This window comes from Gadus macrocephalus, chromosome 13 (assembly GCF_031168955.1).
Source record: "Gadus macrocephalus chromosome 13, ASM3116895v1".
Taxonomy (NCBI): Eukaryota; Metazoa; Chordata; class Actinopteri; order Gadiformes; family Gadidae; genus Gadus; species Gadus macrocephalus.
This window is the reverse complement of record NC_082394.1, coordinates 4,551,334-4,565,898: the sequence shown is the minus strand read 5'-3', so window position 1 is coordinate 4,565,898 and position 14,565 is coordinate 4,551,334. Positions and strand designations below refer to the sequence as shown.

The following is a 14,565-nucleotide window of genomic DNA, read 5'->3' as shown; positions in this document are numbered from 1 at the left end:
GAGCGGGACCGGGGGCCCGTCCGGGGGGGGGGGGGCGATTTGCGGTGGAGAAACCCTGCAGGTTAGAACCCAGGAGGACTGTCCTGCAGCGAGGGAAGCCACAGAGCGAGACTGAGTTACCACGAGAGCAGAGAGGCCGTGGTGGAACAGGAAGTGATAATTCACTGGAGTCTTCTGGAGATTCCCCAGCCCCCCCCTCTGGTGCTCCCTGGAGATCCTTATCGTGGGGTTGAGCCCCATCTCACTTCCCTAGGAAATGGTCTAACCTGGAACTGAGAGGAGTTTAGGGGAGAAGACGCAACGAGTTGCAAAGTGCGGGAAAATCCCTGGATGTTGCGGTTGTCGTTTTGAACACACCTCGACAATTTGACAAAAGCTAATTTACCTGAATGAATGCGACATTGCTTTCCCTATATTTGACTTGGAACATAATCATTCCAGGTCAAAGCTGTCCTTAGCTCATACAAATGAAACGTACACAGCTGCGACTGCATGGCATTTGCATCAGCAGGTTTCTGTGCATTGGCAGGCCATTTCAGATCAGAGTTCAGATCAACACCTCATAAATACGATTCCCATAAAAACAACACAGCTGCCTGTTTATGGTGACTGCTTTGCATGCAGACTTCCCCTTTGTTTCAGGCCGGAGATGGAGAGACATGGGATGGAGAGACCGGAGTCATCTCCATATCAAACAAACCAGGGGATGAATGGAGAACACACACACACACACACACACACACACACACACACACACACACACACACACACACACACACACACACACACACACACACACACACACACACACACACACACACACACACACACACACACACTAGTGGTTAGGGCATCTTGGGCAGGGTGCCTACAGATAGGGGCAGGCATTGGGGGTCAGAGCCAGCACCCTTCCTCTGGGAGTAGAAGAACACCCTACTAAACTAAATTACTCCTGTAGGACTAGGAATGTGGTTGCCGTAGCAACCGTAGGTCAGGAATAGAAGCCAAAGAGAACAGAAGGAGAGATTATATATCGGTCTCATGCCGTCTTAATCAACAAACTCACTGATGGCGTAAAAAATATTATTTTCTCTGAATGACATCCAGATTTGATCCTAGAAGTAATTAATCTGTTGCGTTTCCTCCACTCGTGCGAAAGACCACTTCCTCTGCGTTCACTTCGGGTACATCTGTCGGATTCTGATTCACGGTAGCCGATCACCTAGCACTAGCATTAGCATAGTAGCATTAGAAGACTGAAGCCCAAGAGGAGAACAAAAAAGGTAGTTGATCTAGGGTTCACCCCCCTGTAGGGAACAGAGGACTATGTGACCCGTCAGGCAACAATCAAATCAGTCCTAGATGGAATCCAACATGGCCATCCAACGAGGTGTAAAAGAGGAGTACCCCAATCCTGCCCTGTCCCTTGAGGATGTGTAGAAGATAGGTGCCTCAATATAGTTCAACATATAGTGTACTTTGCAACTCTTTGCCTTTTCTCAGGCTAAGTCAACATCAGTGGATAGTCAGTCAGTCAGTCCGTCTGTCCGTCTGTCCGGGGGTGATATCCCACTATGTGCTTGCGGTTGTGTGTTGTGCGCGAGTATGAGTGTGAGTTTGTCCGTCCTTCTGTTTACATTAGTGGGAAATGGTGAGCATGCCTCTGTGGTGACGTGGCCAGGTCTGTTTGACACGTACGGCCTGGCCCGCTGCCGTGAAGTCCACACACAGCCCCCCCCCCCCCCCATCAGAAAACACAGAGAGGGGTCCACACTCCTCTCTGCCCCCCCCCACCACCACCACCACAACCCCCACATAACAGGAGGGTCCACACTCCTCTCTGCCCCCCCCACCACCACCACCACCACCATCATAACCCCCACATAACACAGCCCCCCCCCCCCCATCAGAAAACACAGAGAGGGGTCCACACTCAGCCTCATCTCTAGCCCCCCCCCCCCCCCCCCCCCATCATCACCACCATCAGAGAACACAGAGAGGAGACCTCCACACAGCCTCCTCTCTACCCCCCCCACCACCACCACCACCACCACCACCATCACAACCCCCACAGAACAGGAGAGTCCCCACACAGCCTCCTCTCTACCGCCCCCCCCCCCATCCCCCATCCCGCCAGAGGAACACGGAGGGACCCCTCCACACCATGGGACAGGGAGACCAGGGACCGGGGGGTGGGGGGTCCCGGCACGGCTGCCATAACCACGTTCCAAAACAACAGACGTTTGACGAAAATACAAAAACTAACTACGCAGACTCTGTGGTCTCTTTGGGGGGGGGGCGCGGGGTCTGGGTTAAGGGGGCTCCGCTTTCCCTCACACGGAGGACCAGTCTCAGGTCTCCTGGAACGGCAGAGGGAACGAAGTCGTCTCCTCAGAGAGACGCCTGAAGGCCTCTTATCTTCTAATGGTGGATAGAAATAACATCATGGGGATTCAGAATGTAAACGCAGGCTAACTAAAGCAGGACCGAGTCAGAGGGCAGCGACCCCCCCGTTGGGTCAGCAGTACGAAGCCCGGACTGAGAGCTGAGAGTGATCTGAGCTGGAAGTCGCTCGGAAGATGTTACCATGATGGGATGTTAAACCGGGTTGGTGTCTCTGGCGACGGACCAATAGCGGCAGCATTCTGTCTACCGCTCACGTTGTCAAGGTGACAGCAGATATTGGACCAATGTTTTAGGATCAACAGTGACCACACGTGATGAAATGTACGCAGTTCAACCGGGAAGGCTGACCAGAAGAACACTCTAGAGTGGTGATGTTTAGTGTGAGATCAGATCGGTTGTTTAGTGTTAGATCAGATCTGTGCGTATACAAGCCTTGTTAAGATGGCAAACAATGGGAGGTCTGTTCAATAGAGACATGTGCAGTTCCAGTTTGATCCATAACAGGAGCAAAGCCCAGAGGCATGGGGATGCGTGGAGAGTCATGATGCACGAGTCATGATGCAAGTACGGCCTTCATAGACGCCCCAAGCATAAAACACTTTCAGTGTTTGGTAACATTTCCTCATTTGGTGCTTTGTGGGTCATCGTGTCTTTGAGGAAACAACAAAGTTATATTTGACCATATTACTCTGCGGTCTCCAGTTATTCTGCAACACGTGTGAATGAGGCCTTCCTATTGGCTGGGTTGTCGCCATGTGTAGAACTCAAGAATTTGTTAGTCGATGACCCTTCTGATCATCCCCAGCTGACACACATGGGGCCTTGGGAGGGGTCTCTCCAACTCTCTCTATCTCTCCCTCTCTCTCTCTTTCGCCCCCCCTCTAACCCCCATAGGACGCTGGGTGATCGAGTGTACCATCCCGGGGTTGTCATGGTGACATGACATGGTCTCCAAGCGGGGGCTTAACATGTCCCCTAGAGGAACTGGAGGGTCAACTTTGTTTGCACAGTCAAGCATGCAGGAAACCAACAACACATATTACTACAAAAACTGTTCTGCTTGAACATTAGAAGCATGTGTGTTACTAGAGGTTAACGCAACAGTGAGAGCATGGGTTGACATCTCATCCCCGCATCCTCCCTTAACGCTGTGACTCAGAGTAGATCTTCAGTGCCGAGTCGGTAGGTCATGAATGTGGTCCCCGTGAGACGAACGGGGCGGCAGTAGCTCAGGAGGTGGAGCGGGTTGGCTGGTATCCTGAAGGTTGTTGGTTCGATCCCCGGCTCCTCCTCGCCGAGTGTCGAGCTGTCCTTGAGCAAGGCACCTCACCCTGACTGCTCCCGACGAGCTGGCTGTCACCTTGCATGGCTGACTCCGCCGTCGGTGTGTGAATGTGTGCGTGAATTGTGAATGTGAGGCAATATTGTAAAGCGCTTTGAGTGGCCATCGGTTAGAAAAGCGCGATACAAATGCAGTCCGTTACATGAACCCCAGATATGGACCATTGTTTAGCCCCTGTTGCTGCGGAGGTTCTGCCCGTCTGTCTAAGCACACGTCTCCCTGCTTCTCCCCGGGGAGCAGCCCTGGCCTGGGAAGGCCTGCTCATAAGTTCTGGGCTATTTCCTGTTGAGGGAGCTAAAAATAGCAACTTCACCCTTAGAAGAATCCCAAAGTTTTTTAGTTCTGAAGCCTTTCTCTCCCCCCCCCCCCCCCCCCCCCCCCTCCTCCTCCTCTCCCCTTCCTCTCCCAGAATTCTCTCCCACTAACAAACACACACATATTCATTCATTCATTCTTCTTCTCTCGCTCCGTCTCACACCAACACCACACATTTAAACATTCGAAAACGTCACCCCAACAGAGGGGGGCTTTCTGCGCCGCGGGGGCTAGCGTAGCATGGCTAGGCTAGGCTAGCGTAGCCTGGCTGAGGGACAAGCCTAGCTCATCATGAGCCAAACAAAAGCGAAGTGGTTGATTGGGCAGCGGTGCGTCGGAGAGCCCGTAGTTTAAACACTGGTGGGGGCTTCAGTGGGGAGGGGGTGAGGGTGAGAGTGTGTCTCCATCTTCCCTTACCTCTGAACTTCTTGGGAGGACTGTTGAGGTCTCCGGCATCAGGCTGCACCACGCAGCGGTCGTCCACCAGGCTGGAGGAGAGACACCACAACACAACGTCACTCAGGAGACACCACGACACAACGTCACTCAGGAGCCACCACAACACACCGTCACTCAGAGCCACAACACACCGTCACTCAGGAGCCACAACACACCGTCACTCAGGAGACACCACAACACAACGTCACTCAGGAGCCACCACGACACACCGTCACTCAGGAGCCACCACAACACAACGTCACTCAGGAGCCACCACAACACAACGTCACTCAGGAGCCACCACAACAAAACGTCACTCAGGAGCCACCACAACACAACGTCACTCAGGAGCCACCACGACACACCGTCACTCAGGAGCCACCACAACACAACGTCACTCAGGAGCCACCACAACACAACGTCACTCAGGAGCCACCACAACACAACGTCACTGCCTGACCCTCACCTGTTGGGCCCTTTTGTGGTCTGCACCATCCCCTAGAAGGCAGATTTTGTGTGTGTGTGTGTGTGTGTGTGTGTGTGTGTGTGTGTGTGTGTGTGTGTGTGTGTGTGTGTGTGTGTGTGTGTGTGTGTGTGTGTGTGTGTGTGTGTGACCGTCTATCTGTCTATCTGAGGCTGATGAGTCCCTGAGCATTGGTCATTGATTAACATCAGCTCGCTAGTTACATCCGTGCGCCCAAAGAACCAGACACGTAAAGCATTAGCTAGCCTGCCCTGCGGAAAACAATAGTTAACCCCCTCCCTGGGGACCCGATGGACGGGGGAAACAGAGGGGGCTGGCAGATGAAGGTGAGGCTGGATTAGGGCGTCTCGTGATTCTCTGCATCCCTTCTGTAATCTGAAGAATGTCGCAGAGTTGGCGGTTTGGCTCAGAGACACATCCAGGCCCACTGGGGGACGGTGCGTTGGTACATGTGTGTGTGTGTGTGTGTGTGTGTGGGCACGCGTGCGTGCATGCGTGTTGAGGGGTGTGTTGTGTGTGTGTGTGTGTGTGGTACATGTTTGTGTGTATGTGTATGGGGAAAGTGTGTGTGTGTTGAGGTGTGTGTGTGTGTGTGTGTGTGTGGGGTGTGTGTGTGTGTGTGTGTGTGTTGAGATGTGTGTGTGTGTGTGTTGAGGTGTGTGTGTGGATGTGTGTGTGGGATGTGTGTGTTGGTGTCAGGGAAGTGTGTGTGTGTGTGTGTGTTTGTGGTACGTGTGTTTTGAGGTGTGTGTGTGTGTGTGTGTGTGTGTGTGGGGGGGGGATGTGTGTTTGTGAGAACTGCAGGTGGGAAGCTCTGGAACTCCAGAAAGGCCAAGGCGCCTCTGTTGTGGCACAGTCTTTACTGGACACACTGTCTCTCTCCACTCCTCCCTGTTTCCCACAACCAGCAGATAACAGTCATGACGCTAGTTTAGCCAGTATTTACAGCCAGGATCCATTACTCTCAATACTCCTCATTACCGCTATCGGCTGGAGCGACTCACGGGCCATGCTGACAGCTCATCTCTGAGCAGAGCTACACTGCCCGTCTCAAAGCAGTGCATCTGCAAGGCTAACAGGCCAACGATAACTCCCATTCTAATTGATTTGGAAGAGACCATTTGTGTTACAGCCCTGCGGTTGGACAGATCTCCGCGCCTCGCGAGGGAGCATGTGAAGGTGGAGCAGAAATAGCTTTCGTATATACACCAAAGGACATGTATCCCACGCGCACACACACACACACACACACCCTCCCCAAGGGGGTCACATGCTGGGAGACCTCCACACTACCAGTGACCCCCTCCGCAGGCCTGATTCCTTCACTCCGTGCTTTGTTACTGCTTCAGGCTAGCTGGGAACTAGAACGGTTCACACACACACACACACACACACACACACACACACACACACACACACACACACACACACACACACACACACACACACACACACACACACACACACACACACACACACACACACACACACACAGCGACCCTTGGCTATGACTCTGGTCGTTGTCTCTAACGAGAATAATCTCTCAATTAAATATAAGCGGCTGCCATTTCTTCCAGCCCCACAGCACCAAGCCGACCATCGCCCAGCCTCGCTGGGGGGGGGGGGGGGGGGGGGGACAGGAAGCAGTCACACACTAAGGTGAAGCAGGGGGGTGGTCCTACACGTACCCCAGGGTGCTGATGAAGCCGTTGGTGGAGCCTTCTGCGTACAGGGAGCAGATGTCCCCGATGTGGAGGAAGCTGGACATCTTGTCCGACATGTCTCCGGGTCAGCCTACGGGCCCCCACCTGGAGGGAGGGAGGAGAGGAGGGTCAGCCTACAGCCCCCACCTGGAGGGAGGGAGAGAGGGAGGGAGGGAGGAGGAGAGGAGGGTCAGCCTACAGCCCCCCCCCTGGAGGGAGGGAGGGAGGGAGGGAGGAACAGTAGAGTCCTGCTACCATGGAGACGAGGAGGTACAGTAGAGTCCTGTTACCATGGGGACGCGGAGACAGGTTAGAGTCCTGTTACCATGGAGACGAGGAGGTACGTTGCAGTCCGGTTACCATGGAGACGAGGAGGTACAGTAAAGTCCTGCTCCATGGAGACAGGTTAGAGTCCTGTTACCATGGAGACGAGGAGGTGCGTTAGAGTCCTGTTACCATGGAGACGAGGAGGTGCGTTACAGTCCTTCTAGCAGGTCTGATGGCAGAAGAACTCAATGTTCCTCCGTGTCTCTTGGATGGAGGTCCGTCGTAGCCTTGCTCCGGTGTCTCTTGGCCCCACTTGTTACCTCAGGTGAGGTCAACGGGTGACTCTGGGCTGAGGTCTGAACAGGGAAGGCTGTAAAAGCACCCGTTATCTCTGTGTTTGGTTTCTGTTCTGTGAACCACACACTAAAGTTGTAGCGTACTTCATAGGTCGATTCAATGCTTCCTCCAGGCTGAGATAAGAGCAGGTGATTCCCTTCCTGGCTCTGGCGGCCTTCATGTTAGCGTATTAGCGTGTGTTGGGACACATGACCATAGTCTGAGACTTTAATAGTTAATAAACCCCCCCGCCCCCAGATAGATCTTATTTGCATAAGAGCAGAGTGCAGGGAAACATCGTCACTTATCCATCCGTCCACGAAGTTGTGCTGACTGGGGGCCCGACGGTTAATGATTGGAGTCAGTTAGTCAAGAGATACACATAGGGATCTGAACCGGTCTATTAGGCAAATTCAACGTAGGTCTACGATGGTCGTCCGTTTAAACTACTTATCATTGTCTCAATAACCAGTTTTTTAATGAAATACTTCAGATCTTCTGAGGTTACATTCCAGTGCCTTCATTTAAATGGTTTGGTAGCCCACACCTCTTTTTGAAGGCGATAGCTTTCAGAGGGACAAAAGAAAACGGTCAAAGCGCGTTACTTTAGATAACTCTTAATTTCAATAGTTACAGTAGTCTGGTCGTGCAGGGGAACGCAGCCGCAACATGTTCACCAACATGTTCACCAACACACTAAGGGTGGTCGCGTCTCCCGTCCACAGAACCAGAATCTATCCTCCCAGCCCACAGAGAGGGGACTTCTCATTCCAGAAGGACATGGAAATGCACACAAGTTGCGCTCTCAACTTTACCTTCGCTGTGGTTAACGTTCAGAAGCTCGGCATGAACCGCATCCCCTGAGGAAGCATGCTGCAAGTCTCCTCTCCTCTCAACAGGCCACCGGACAGACAGACAGCCGTCACAGGAGCTCCAGGACGGGACAGGTTAACCCCTCAGTGCGGCGGAGCGGTGCAGGCGCAGCTCGCTATCGACGCTCTCTGCGCTGGACGGGTTCCAGATCATCTGCGGGGACCAGACCCGTGGAGACATCTGGGAAATGGAGTTGTTTCCTCGGTCCGGCCCGCCCACATCAAGGACTACAAATACACAAAATGTACAATATTTAGAGTTATAATATATATATATATATGTTTTATATTTAAAGTCTGTTTAGTATGAGTAATTAGCTTTCATATTTGTGAATTTTACATGGCGGATACTAGATAATATAGCCATAATAGGACATTACATTTCCATCGCCAGACTGCAAAGAGTTAACCAGTGAAGCTGTCGAACCACGTGACTTTAAGGAAGTCCTTGTCAACAAGAGAGTACAGGCGGGTGAGAAGATGCTGCGATGCTTCACTTTCACTCTCATAGTCCTCACGAAGTACTCTGCGTTCTGCACTGAGGGTCCCGACCTGGTCCCTCCAGACCTGGTGGTCGACCCGGTCCCCCCAGACCTGATGGTCGGGACCCGGGCGGACGATCCGTTCCCCCCAGACCTGGTGGTCGACCCGGTCCCTCCAGACCTGGTGGTCGGGACCCGGGCGGACGGTGCGGTCCCGTCGGAGTCAGCTGGGTGTGGATGTCAAAGCCTGAAGAGGGACTCTGTTTTGGACCCCGAGGGAGGCAGGACCTCCTCATCTGTCAGCCCAGATGTTAAATACTCCAGAAAGATGAACGAGATGCCCTCAAACCCTCGGGACGAGGACGAGGACAAGGATACAACAAGCAAGGTCGCGTTTGCAATTTATCTTCTCTTAATTAACTGAATGATAAATCCTAGAGAAATGGTCGCTATTTTATTGTGTCCACCTTCCCCCTGCGTTTAATCGACTCTCCGTTAACGGCACACATACTGTGTCTGCCATACTGCAGCCTATTCACTATAAGTGGCCCAGGCCTGTGTGATCGGATGTGAAGCTGTACTGAGTGGGTCTGTGGGCTTCTAGATGGTGCTGATCCCGGGAGGAGAGACCCTGATGGGGACAGATGAGCCGGGCATCCCCCCGGACGGGGAGGGGCCCCAGCGGCCAGTGGTCCTGGATCCCTTCCTCATGGACACCCAGGAGGTCTCCAACCTCCAGTTCCAGGCGTTTGTCGCCGCCACGGGCTACGTCACTGAGGTGAAGCGTCTTCAGGGCTGCTCTGTCGGGCGGTGCCGGGTGGAGCTGCTGGACTGATGTTCTGCTGCTGTGCCCCACCGCAGGCGGAGCAGTACGGAGACTCGTTTGTGTTCGAGGGGATCCTGAGCGAGGAGGTGAAGAGTCAGATCAGCCAGGCGGTAGGTATGGGGATATCTAGCCAGTGATGCACCTGACTGTCTCTCTAATGCAGGAGAGAAGAACAGATATGTGGATGTTTTGATACTATTTATCCCAAACGACCCTAAGGAGATTTTCCAATCATGAATCGGTCTCTAAGTTATTATAATGTAGTATATTACAGTAGTGTATTACATGTGGCACCAGTATCATCTTAGACACACCTCTGTTTTAGTTGTTAAGAACCATCAACGCTCGTAGTCCAGATGTTCATTTCTTGAGATTGTCCTCTAATGAGCTGCGACTGAGCCTGGACATAGTGGAGTGTGACCGTGGACATAGGGGAACCCACCTGGACCTAGGGGGGGGACCCGGGGCAGAACCAGACCGGGTCTGCTCCAAGTCAGGGGTCAGGTCCTGGGCAACTACAGCAGAGGCTAAATGCCAGGCTAGGACTCGTATGATACTGATTATTAAAGTCATCATTATGAATTAGCGCTGTCTCCAGGATGAAGTGTGTGAGCCCATCAGAGGGTGCCTGTCGTTTGTAGTTCTTGAGGTCCGCTCTGCCGTCCTCGTTCTCAGGTGGCTGCCGCCCCCTGGTGGCTGCCGGTGAAAGGCGCCAGCTGGAAGAGCCCGGAGGGGCAGGGCTCCGACGTCACAGAGAGGTAAACAACCGCAAAAACAGACAACAGGCCGTCGCCTCTCGGTTGGGGGGGGGGGGGAACCGGCCGGCCGGCCCCATTACGTCCAGGGACACGGTCGCCATGGTAACACTGGTGTTTACCCTAGCCCTAGGTGATGGTTGTACGAACAGGACGGTCCATAAACACGGTCGCCATGGGAACCATGGTGATGGTTGTGCGTACAGGAGGTAGAAGAGTTAAAAACCCAGTATCTGAGCGATGATGTCGTGGTTCCCCCTGCAGGCTGCAGCACCCGGTCCTCCACGTCTCCTGGAAGGACGCGGAGGCGTACTGCTCCTGGGCCGGCAAGAGGCTCCCCACGGAGGCAGAGTGGGAGCACGCCTGCAGGGGCGGCCTCAAGGACCGGTACGGGGAGACTGGAGCGGACCGGGACCCTGTAGAGACTGGACCGGATCAGGCGAGACTGGACCAGACCAGGAGAGACTAGACCGGACCGGGACCCTGTAGAGACTGGACCGGACCGGGACACTGTAGAGACGGGACCGGATCAGGAGAGACTGGACCGGACCAGGAGAGACTGGACCGGACCAGGACCCTGTAGAGACTGGACCGGACAAGGAGAGACTGGACCGGACCGGGACCCTGTAGAGACTAGACCGGACCAGTCGGGCCCTCTAGAGACTAGGGACTAGATGGGACTGGTAGGGCCCTGTAGAGAGGGAGGACCAGTCCACCAGCTCTTTGATGATGAAGATCTATACATGTGATGCGATCCCTCTGTAAAGCATCTGTGAGGCTCTCGACGGTGAGACGCTAACTAGCTCCTCCCCCCTGCAGACTGTTCCCCTGGGGCAACAAGCTGACCCCCAAGGACCAGCACTACGCCAACCTCTGGCAGGGAGACTTCCCCACGCACAACTCTGCAGAGGACGGCTACGCGCAGACCTCACCGGTAGGACCGGGGGGGGGTTCTCGTCTGGGGGAGAGCCTAAACCCAGAGGAAGTGTCTTGTGTTGAAGACGTTCTCCGCCGTGCTCTTTGCTCCTGCAGGTGATGTCATTTCCTGCCAACGGCTACGGCCTGTACGACATGGTGGGCAACGCGTGGGAGTGGACCTCCGACTGGTGGACGGTGTATCACACCACGGACCGCCAGCGGCACCCGGTGAGGCTGGGGAGAACCTCTCTCCTGTGGGGGTGGTGGTGGTGGTGGTGGTGGTGGTGGTGGTGGTGTTTTATGGTGTTTGTGGTGGGGGTCATGATGGAGGTGGTGGTGGTGGTGTCTGTGGTTGGGGTGGTGGTGGTGGTGTCAGTGGTTGTGTTTGTGGTGGTGGTGGTGGTGTTGGTTAGGTTGGTGGTGGTGGGGGTCATGATGGAGGCGGTGGTGGTGGTGTTTGTGGTTGGGGTGTTTGGGGTGTTGGTGGTGGTTATGTTGGTGGTGGTGGTGGGGGTCATGATGGAGGCGGTGGTGGTGGTGTCTTTGGTTGTGTTTGTGTTTGTGGTGGTGGTGGTGTTTGTGGTTGGGGTGGTGGTGGTGGTGGTGGGGGTCATGATGGAGGCGGTGGTGGTGGTGGTGGTGGTGGGGGTCATGATGGAGGCGGTGGTGGTGGTGTCTTTGGTTGTGTTTGTGTTTGTGGTGGTGGTGGTGTTTGTGGTTGGGGTGTTTGGGGTGGTGGTGGTGGTGGTGGGGGTCATGATGGAGGCGGTGGTGGTGGTGGTGGTGGTGGTTATGTTGGTGGTGGTGGTGGTGGTGGGGGTCATGATGGAGGCGGTGGTGGTGGTGTCTTTGGTTGTGTTTGTGTTTGTGGTGGTGGTGGTGTTCATTATGTTTGTGGTGGTTCTGGTGGTGGTCAGAGAGCTCCATTGACGCTGTCTCTCTCTGTGTCTGTCCTGCAGACCGGGCCGTCCTCCGGCTCCGAGCGGGTGAAGAAGGGGGGCTCCTACATGTGCCACAAGGTGAGGGACCCTGCATCCACAGTTACTATGGTTACCTGTCCAAAGCTTCCCTGGAGCTGTTGAGGTGTTCCTGTGGAGCCGGTCCCAACGACAAAGTGTTCAGGAAACGAGAAACATGAACACCACAGCCAAAGGGCCTCACTCAGTAGAAATAAGCTCTTGCATTACGTCCGCGTTCCCCTCTCCATCTGTCTCTTCTGTGCCACGCTCTGGGAACGATCTCGACTGCGGTTAGATCATGTATTCTGTGTTCAAGGTGTTCTTAAACAGGATGTACTGCAGGGCTACTGCCCCTAGCCAATTACACAGAAGCCATTTGGGCTGTAACGATGCTCCGGGCAAGCTCTATACCCGATGATCAACGAGAAGAAGTGTCCGGAGGGTTTATTTTATGGGTCTTCATGCCGAAAAATTACACTTGAAAGGTAGGGTAGGACATTTGGAGAAACAAGCAAGACTTGGCTAGATTCAGAAAGAACCACAGCCCCCCCTTCCGGGCCTCATTTTAAAGCCTGGGGAGGACTGTGGTCGAGGGGGTTTGTATTGGGCAGGCCGCCTGGCAGGACGGTAGAGAGACATGTAGGCCTTCTATGATTTTATTGTGCGCCAAATGCAGTGATCGGCCGATATTAAAGGCCTGCGACAGATACCCGAATTTTGTCAGAGATTTAGATTAATTTACATTGCTGTCTGGATGTAAAGAGAATTACCAGAAACTGCGCAGAAAATGCCTCCATACTAAACAGCCGTCTGTCGCTTTAATTACAGACAGTCTTATCTCACTCTGGTTGCCCAGCCGATACTGCTGCCACTGGCAACGGTTGCCAAGGGAATGTGACTGCGTGCCGAGTCGGCTGTGAGCACAGAGCGACGTTTGTTTCAGGAATCTGAGGCGTAGCCTCCAGCACACTTTTTACTGCACCATGGGACACACTGACCAGACCACTACACAAAATACAGCACAACCCAGTAAATACACAACCCACAGGACACAACACACTGACCAGTACACAACACACTGACAAGTACACAACCCGCAGTAAACAACACAGCACACAGTACAGAAGACAACACAATACAACCATTTAGACACACAATCCACAGTACACAAGACAACACAACACACTTTACAAAACACAACACACACAGTGCACAACAAAACCCAGTACGTAACACAACCCACACAGTTCTGTTACTTCTGTCCTTCTGCTACTGGTCCCACTGGGAGACCGCTGGTTGAGTCCTGCTGTCCGTCAGTCCTACTGGTACTGGTTCCACTGGGAGCCAGCTGGTTGAGTCCTGTTGTCCGTCAGTCCTACTGCTACAGGTACCGCTGTGCGGCCCGGAGCCAGAACACGCCTGACAGCTCCGCCTCCAACCTGGGCTTCCGCTGCGTCTCGGCCGAGCAGCGCTGACCTTCTGACCTTCACCGTGATGACCCCTGACCTTCACCATGGTGACCTGCTGACCTACGCCAGTGACCCGCTGACCTTCACCGTGATGACCCCTGACCTTCACCATGGTGACCTGCTGGCCTTCCCCATGATGACCCCTGACCTTTACCATGGTGACCATCAGACCTTCATCAGACCATCATCACAACAACAACCACACAACCCCCCCCCCCCGAGGACCAGAACCCCTCCTTAAGGTCTGGACCCCCTCCCGAGTACCAGACCCCCCCCCCCCCCCTGAGGAAAAGACCCCCTCCTTAAGGTCCAGACCCCCTCCTGAGGAAAAGACCCCCTCCTTAAGGTCCAGACCCCCTCCTGAGTACCAGACCCCCCCCCCCTGAGGACAAGACCCCCCCCTTGGGGACCAGACCCCCCCCTGAGTTCCAGACCCCCCCCGTGAGGACCAGACCCCCTCCTGAGTTCCAGACCCCCCCCTAAGGACCAGCCTGGATGGTGGCAGCAGACCCCCCCTGAGGACCAGACCCCCCCCCCCCCCGAGGAAAAGACCCCCTCCTTAAGGTCCAGACCCCCTCCTGAGTACCAGACCCCCCCCCCCCTCCTTGAGGACCAGACCCCCCCCCCCTGAGGACAAGACCCCCCCCCCGAGTTCCAGACCCCCCCCTGAGGACCAGACCCCCCCCTTGAGGTCCAGACCCCCCCCTGAGGACCAGACCCTCCTGAGGACCAGCCTGGATGGTGGCCCCGTGTGCACTCAGTCTCAGACTGAAGGCCGGGGCCGTGGATCCAGGGGTTATCTGATGGCGGTACACACGGCTGGAGACGTCTATCGGAGGATGAGGGATCTTTTTGGAATGCATACCTATATAGTTGGCAGTGCACTCATGCCTGGTCCACATGATGTTATTTCAATTAAGTAATCTAACTTATTGTTCTGGCAATATGATTATCAATCAACTGTAAAAAAGAAGAATATTTTCTTGTGAATAA

General features: G+C 54.3%; 2 protein-coding genes and 1 long non-coding RNA gene across 3 annotated transcripts in view; 1 reads left to right on the top strand and 2 right to left on the bottom strand.

Annotated features, from left to right (window-relative positions):
- itpr1a (inositol 1,4,5-trisphosphate receptor, type 1a) overlaps window positions 1-8,335 on the bottom strand; it is a 72,695-nt gene extending 64,360 nt beyond the window's left edge. Inside the window, exons 1-3 of the mRNA XM_060069922.1 lie at window positions 8,107-8,335; window positions 6,674-6,793; window positions 4,481-4,551 (exon numbers count right to left, since the gene is read on the bottom strand). Coding sequence (XP_059925905.1) covers window positions 4,481-4,551; window positions 6,674-6,765 — 163 coding nt within the window. The 5' untranslated portion in view covers window positions 6,766-6,793; window positions 8,107-8,335. The remainder of the gene's footprint in view (window positions 1-4,480; window positions 4,552-6,673; window positions 6,794-8,106) is intronic.
- Window positions 8,336-8,589: 254 nt separating this feature from the next.
- sumf1 (sulfatase modifying factor 1) lies at window positions 8,590-13,616 on the top strand. The gene is made up of 9 exons (XM_060068515.1): window positions 8,590-9,033; window positions 9,250-9,423; window positions 9,507-9,581; window positions 10,147-10,229; window positions 10,491-10,613; window positions 11,046-11,160; window positions 11,259-11,372; window positions 12,104-12,163; window positions 13,477-13,616. The coding sequence occupies exons 1-9, from the start codon at window positions 8,644-8,646 to the stop codon at window positions 13,576-13,578; spliced, it is 1,236 nt and encodes a 411-aa protein (XP_059924498.1). The 5' UTR covers window positions 8,590-8,643; the 3' UTR covers window positions 13,579-13,616.
- Window positions 13,603-13,792, bottom strand: LOC132470218 (uncharacterized). Its single transcript, XR_009528603.1, has 2 exons — window positions 13,721-13,792; window positions 13,603-13,675 (listed from the first exon to the last, which is right to left on the bottom strand). It is a non-coding gene; the product is annotated as an uncharacterized LOC132470218 (long non-coding RNA).
- Between the last annotated feature and the right edge of the window lie 773 nt (window positions 13,793-14,565).